The sequence below is a fragment of the Balaenoptera musculus genome, chromosome 10, assembly GCF_009873245.2.
Source record: "Balaenoptera musculus isolate JJ_BM4_2016_0621 chromosome 10, mBalMus1.pri.v3, whole genome shotgun sequence".
NCBI lineage: Eukaryota > Metazoa > Chordata > Mammalia > Artiodactyla > Balaenopteridae > Balaenoptera > Balaenoptera musculus.
In genome coordinates, this window is record NC_045794.1 from 91,029,332 (window position 1) to 91,035,423 (window position 6,092).

Consider the following 6,092-nt stretch of genomic DNA (forward strand, 5'->3'; position numbering starts at 1 on the left):
AACTCTATATGCTGCACTGGGTCTTTAAGAATCCAGGAAGTCCTAAACCTTGGCGACATCTGCCTCTCTTCGTGCCAGTATTCTGAGTTGGGTAGTTTCTTCTTAGACTCTTTCTCCAACCTTTCCTGTCTGCCCACCTCTGGAGTCAGCTTTGATAAGACTTGGCCACAGTGGGTAAGCCTGGGCCATGCAGCTTTGTTCTTCAGCGGAAATAGAATTATCTTCAATTTCTGCTGGAAGACACCTAGACACTAATGATTTAATACCGTTGAAAGTGCAGAGAGAGCATCTGAGATGAAAGTGCAACCACACTGCCAAATGTTACATCTGTATAAATACAAGGTATGTACTTTTAAGGGGATAACTGTGAGAAATTTTAAGTTTAATGGAGTCAGTTCTAGACTCCGTCTAGAACGGAGGTAGCATGACTTTATGAAGATGGCAGATGTGCAGCCCAAAAACCAAAGGGGGGAGTTTTGATTACAAACCCCCAGGGAACTTAGAGTTAGCACGGCCTAATGCCCAAAGGATGGAGTTTGCAGGAGGTTCCGTCTCCCCAAAATTTATAGCCCTCACTTACTTAAGAGATTATCACTGAGTCTGCTCAGAGTCTCACATAATACTTTGCAGTTAACCTGTTCTGAGCTGCCCAAATGACACTTTAGATGTAAGCAGGCCCATCGCTTAAGCATTCGGAATCCACTCATTAGTGCAAGCATGCATTGGGTACCAAAAAGTTAGGTTCCTGAGCCTTCAAGATAAACCACAGCCTTTTGTAACATAGGTTCATCAGTGGTGGAATAGAAAACTAGTCCCCCCTAGTGTCCTGCCACTGTAGGTGGCTGAAGGATGGAGACACTCCTGCATCAACTTTCAAGCACAGCTCAGGAACCCAGAACCACAGGAAACCTTCACCTCCTTCCCAAGAGTGGAAGCACTCCTGGGACCTAGGATGAGATGGAAAAACCTTTCATTTCATTCCCAAGGCCCTTCTAGTTATGCTTTAAAAGGCAAAGGAATCTGCATTATCCCACGCCAAAAAGTTAACCCCCAACCCGGCACACTTCATTCAGTGAAGCCAGAGGGCCTATACTTGTCAGCAACTTCCACCCACTCCAGAGCGATACCATCTTTTCTTTAAAAACCTCTCTATACCACTAGGGAGACTGGTTTCCTTTCCCAGCCATTCTCGAAAACCCACTAAGATCTAAATCTTAACGATTTTGCCTCTCTGTTCCAATTAGTTCTCTTCCCAGTTTGGAATTAACAGGGCCAGGCTCGATAAATGTGTGTTCCCTCAAGCAATTTTCACTGAAGTGTACTCCTGAAAAATAAAGGTACACTAAGAGATGTGTGAAACCTTCAAGCCAGTGGTTTTTTTTTTTTTTTGTTAATCCCCAGTGAGGACCCACCATGCCCGTGAGTAATTCATTCATGTCACCCTTTTGTGAGACATGAGAAGAGAAACCTCCACGTGTTCCTTTCCTAATTTAGAAGCTTCCCTTATCTTAAGTCTACCAAAGCTGACTCCTGAGGTGGTAAGGCAGGAGAGGTGAGGAGGAAAATTAACCTGAAGTGACTGCATGCTGGCAGGGAGTTAATAAGCACTTTGGGTTTCCACCAGTGCCAGAGAGGGATGGCACCTGCATTTAGGGAAGGGGAACGTCCACCTGCCACCCCTTCCCCATCCCCACCCCCAGCCCATGAACGAAGCAGAAGCCTGAGCCCTCTCTTGCGGCACTTACATAAGACCCTATAAAACTTCCTGTGACATTCACGCAAAGTGTAAGCTGCTATTTTGCTCCCTTGGGAGATCATTTTAATGGACTGAGTGACAAAATTCACAGATTCAGAATTCAGCAAAAACCTGCTCAACCGAGGTACATCAGCTCAGGGACGAAAAAAATCCATCCCCATTAAACAGGGTCACCCGGGGGGATGGTTCAGTGCAGGAGAGACAATCTGTTCCCTCCTAAGTGACCCATTTAAAATCAGATCGTTCCAGAGAAAGCTCACGGGTTTAATAAATTTCAAACGGGCAAGGGGAGGCTTGAAGGACTGAGGTTCCTTAAGAGTAAAATTTTAAAGACGGTAATAAGGCATTGAGCAAAATAACTTAGGGGTGCACAAACTTTGGAGTCAGTCACTCCACCCTTCAGAAACAAGGACTTTCACAAGACTGTCTGGATCGCTACCCAGTGACCACTCATCACAAGCAGCTTTGTCCAGTAGGACCGACACTGGTTGGGTTTCCTCTCTACTGCTATCGCTGCCAGCCAACCGCTCTGCCCAATAGAGGGACTCACAAGCTGTGGCTCTCACCCCAAATCGGCCTCGACTCTGCAACAAGGAGCAAAGAAAAGTTCTTCACAGCATCACTCCAGGAAAGGCAGGTGGGGACTGCCCAAAGGGACATAGCAGGTTCCCCCAAAGCACAGGTGCTCACAGCCAACAAGCGGCCGGGGAGGGAGGGTCGACATCGCCTCCTGGTGTTAGCGGGAAACTCCTCCTTGCTCTCTCACTTAGCAGCCCGCGAGCCTAAGGAGCAGGGCAGGCCCTGGGACGCGTCCTGGGGGACATCAGAAACTCCGCGACTTCTACCTCCAGCCTCTCCAGGGCTCCGGGCCCAGGCGGCAGAAGCCGTGCCCTCACTCCCTCCCTCTTCGCCAGCATCCCGAGTACAGGGGGTACCAGCCACAGGTTCGGAGAACTTGTCCGGCACCGCTCACCAGGGCGCCCCCGCGGCGGCTCTCTCGCACCGCCGGGGCTCCTACCTTGGCCGTGACTGCCGCCAGGCAGAGGGAGACCGCGGAAGAGCTGGGTGGCGCGGCGGCGCTGCCACCTACGAGGCACAGGGGTTCCGGGTCGGGGTCCCAGCAGGCGCTGCCCTAGTCCGAGAGGCGGTGACAAGCGCAGACTTCGGGGCGGCCCCCGCCTCCAAACGCGACGGGAAGGGTCCGGGCCGCCGGAGCTGAGCACAGTCCTGTCTTCCTCTCCCTCCGGCACTGCTGCCTGGAGCTGCTCCCTGCCCCGGGGACTCTACGGAGCCGGGGGCGCCCCGCATGGGCAGGGGCCTGGGTTCGCCTCGGTCTGAGTCCGGGGAGGGGGCGCTGGGAGAGACGCCGGGCGGCCGCCGGGGCCGGCTCCACCTCCCGCGCTCCCCGCCGCTTCGCCCCTTCAGGGCAGGGCCTGCCCGCTCCCAGCCCGGCTGGCCGAGCGCGGCCGCGCCCCCAGCTTCGGGCGCCCGGGCTCCCGCGCGGCGGCGGGGCAGCGGCAGTCCGGCCCGGCCGAGCACAGAGCGCGGAGGCGGCGGGGGGGGGCTGCAGCCGGCCTCGGCGACCCCTCCCCCCGGGCCTGCGCCGCCCGCCCGCGGCTCCGCGGTAAGGAAGCGCTGGAGAGGGCCTCGCCCCGGCCTGAGGCGCGGGGCCGGGGGCGCGGGGCCGGGGAAGGCGCCCCGGGAAGGTCACCGGAGCGGAGGCGGGGCGCAGCGCGGTGCGTGCAGGGAACCGAGGAGGGCGGCCCCGGTGCCGCCGGGAGCGCTCGCCGGCCTCGGCTGCCGCCGCCTCCGAAACGCGCCGGCTTCCCCGAGCGCCAGGCACTCGGAGCCGGGCGGCCGCTGCAGCCGCCGCCGGCAGCCGGGCGCCACTGGCCGGAGCCGGCGAGCGATCCCCGCCTCCCGCGCCCGGCCAGGCGGGGGCCGCCGCGCGGGGGGCGGCGGGGGGACGGGCGGGCGGGCGAGCTCTGGGGTCCGGGGTTCGGGCTGGCCGCGCCGCCGCGTGCCCAAAGCGCCGGGCTCGCTCAGCAGCTGCAGTGACTGTGTGTCTGTGTCATGTCTGTGCAGCTGGGGGGGACCGCGAGCCCGGGCCGGGCTCCGAGCGGGGGCGGGGCCGGCGCCCACCTCGGCGCCCGCCCCCACCCCGTGACGGCGCGGCTGGCCAATGGCAGGAGCCTCAGCCGCGCGGACCGAGAGGCCGCCCCCGCCTAGGCCCCGCCCCCCCCGGCGAGGCTCCTCCTTTCTACTTTTTCAGCTCGCTCACACGCAGGCGGAAGCAACACCCGGAGCCGGGATTCTGGCCGGGGTCGGGACGAAAGCGTGGAAGCTGGGAGCTCCCCGCCCTTCTCCCCCCACCCCGGCCGCTCCCGGCCGCCTCGGGCTTGGCGAGCCTCGCGGAAAGAGGGGGAAGGGAAGCGGGACGGGTCCGCAGCTGCTGCCGTAGAGACTCTTGCAGGCTCGCAAGGCCGTGCAGACTGCCCACTCTTCCTTGTACAAAACAGCCGTCGTGGGAAGTAGGAAGTTTCCCCGCCTCCACTTCTACTCGGGTCGCCGCTTCTCTCGAAGGTGGGCAGAGTATGGGACAGGCTGAGGCTGCCAGAAGCCACGTTGAAGGGCTTTGACAGCATCATTTGGGGCCACGTATTCAAGAATCCGGTCCAAGGCTTCTTATTCTTCGGGGAAACTGCATTTTTTGCCCCCCCCCGCCCCCAACACACACACCCCAGGCACGCACAGCACGCCCCCTCCCTGTTACGATTTCATTCTTTCTCTTCCCTCCCGGCACAAGAACCCTGACCTCAATATCCCATTGAATGGACTTCCAGCCTCCCAATTCTAAAGACGAGGGTGGGGCGCCGAGAGTCCCCTATAGGTGGGAGTGAGTGAAATTGGCTGGGCAAAGGGGCAGGGGGTGTGACAGTGGCTGGAAGGAGGAGGCCTGGAGAGAAAACCCAGAGGAGGAGAAAGCAGAGGCAGGGAGAGAAGGAGGACGCAGAGGGATGGACAACTCTGGGAGACCGGAGCTCCGGCGCGTAATCCAGCTCCCGGGATTTTGGTCAGCTCGGTCCCAGGGCTTCTGGGGTCCCCTTCCCCCCGGGCCCCCACCTCTCCCCAGCCGGGCGGGCCGCCGGCTTTCTTAGCCCTTGGTCTCAGAGGAGGCAGCGGGAAGCCCACCCTAGCGCTTGGAAGGAGCAGGGGAAGGATGCAAAAAGAGAAAGTGCAAGGGTGGTGAAGCGAGGGGGTGCGTAAGAAAAGGACGCCGAGCTCGGGCTGCCGCGCTGACCCAAGTGCTTCGGAGACTCGTCCCTCGCTCACCCTCCGGACCTGGCTCCTGCCTAAATAACCCGGCTCACGGCCTTTAGCTTGACCCAGCCGGGTTCCTTCCCCCATCCGCTCTCTTCCAGCCCCTTTAAGCAACGACTCCCCAACCCACACCCCCACCCCCCAACTACCCCACCACCACCACCACCATCCGCTCTTCCCCGGCTCTGGAGCGCTGTTTACCTAATCTCAGTGGCACACCGAGCCGAGGAGAACGCCAAAAGAAGGTAGCGTTTGCACAACAGCGTCCCCGGCGAAGAAGTAAAAAACGTTTGCATTGGAGCTTCGGGATAAGTTAACTGCGAAGCTGGGGTCCTGCTGTCCTATCTCGGCGGGGATGAGGCTTGCCCTGCACGTTTGCAGGGACAGGAGATCTTATCTGGTTTTGATGCCATTACCGTGTCGGAGAAGAACGTTATGTGATAAAATATTATCTAATATCCTAGAGACCATTAAAGTGTCAAAGTTTAATGCCAAGCCTTTTAGCTCCAAAGCTGCTCCTTTCTTCCTGTGGCGTGCAGCTCTGTTCTAGAACGCGCTGAAAACAAGGGGATCATTTTTATTTTTTGCGGCCGACTGTCCTTGCTTCCAACTCTATTCCTCCTCCCCTACTCCAACCCCTGCCCCGGAACTGGGTAAAGTTAAGGCAAGAATTTGGGCTTTCTTTTTATTCATTGCTTTGCTTCACTTCATTAGTGGTGTAAAATACATTATTACAATACATTTACATATTAATAAGGCTCTGACTGAGGAAGGAGACCTGAAATTTACAAGCAAAGGAGAAAATAATGGAATAACATCAGAAAGTAAAAGATAAGCATGTGGAAACTGAACATCTCCATTATAATTCCCGAAGTGTAGTGCATTCTCGACGTTGGATTTTAGAAAGAAAAATATGCCCATGGTCGGGGAGGGAACAATAGTCACCCTGGTCAGCAAGGTACATTGAAGATATATTCATTATTCAGGAATTTCACAAAAATTACTTGCATCAGTC

General features: G+C 57.4%; 2 protein-coding genes across 4 annotated transcripts in view; one reads left to right on the forward strand and one right to left on the reverse strand.

The window, feature by feature from the left end:
• Positions 1–3,201, reverse strand: part of LARGE1 (LARGE xylosyl- and glucuronyltransferase 1) — a 598,897-nt gene extending 595,696 nt beyond the window's left edge. Inside the window, exon 1 of one of the 2 annotated variants that reach the window (XM_036864771.1) lies at positions 2,775–3,201. The gene's annotated coding sequence lies outside the window, so the exon portion shown is untranslated. The remainder of the gene's footprint in view (positions 1–2,774) is intronic. The other variant, XM_036864769.1, reaches the window with a different exon arrangement.
• On the forward strand, positions 3,032–5,605 carry LOC118901558 (serine/arginine repetitive matrix protein 3-like). Of its 2 annotated transcripts, none has more exons than XR_005021411.1 (2): positions 3,032–4,339; positions 5,179–5,605. XR_005021411.1 is itself a non-coding variant. In XM_036864772.1 (2 exons), the coding sequence occupies exons 1-2, from the start codon at positions 3,063–3,065 to the stop codon at positions 3,983–3,985; spliced, it is 462 nt and encodes a 153-aa protein (XP_036720667.1). In that variant the 5' UTR covers positions 3,032–3,062; the 3' UTR covers positions 3,986–5,605. The 2 variants fall into 2 exon arrangements, 1 of the variants encoding a protein (XP_036720667.1); XM_036864772.1 differs by having other exon boundaries at positions 3,032–3,380; positions 3,842–5,605.
• The last annotated feature ends 487 nt before the right edge of the window (positions 5,606–6,092 follow it).

Coding starts and splice junctions, on each gene's coding strand:
- LOC118901558 (XM_036864772.1), top strand. CDS start 3,063: ATGGGCAGGGGCCTGGGTTCGCCTCGGTCTGAGTCCGGGGAGGGGGCG. Junction 3,381..3,841: donor CGCCCGCCCGCGGCTCCGCG/GTAAGGAAGCGC, acceptor ATGTCTGTGCAG/CTGGGGGGGACCGCGAGCCC.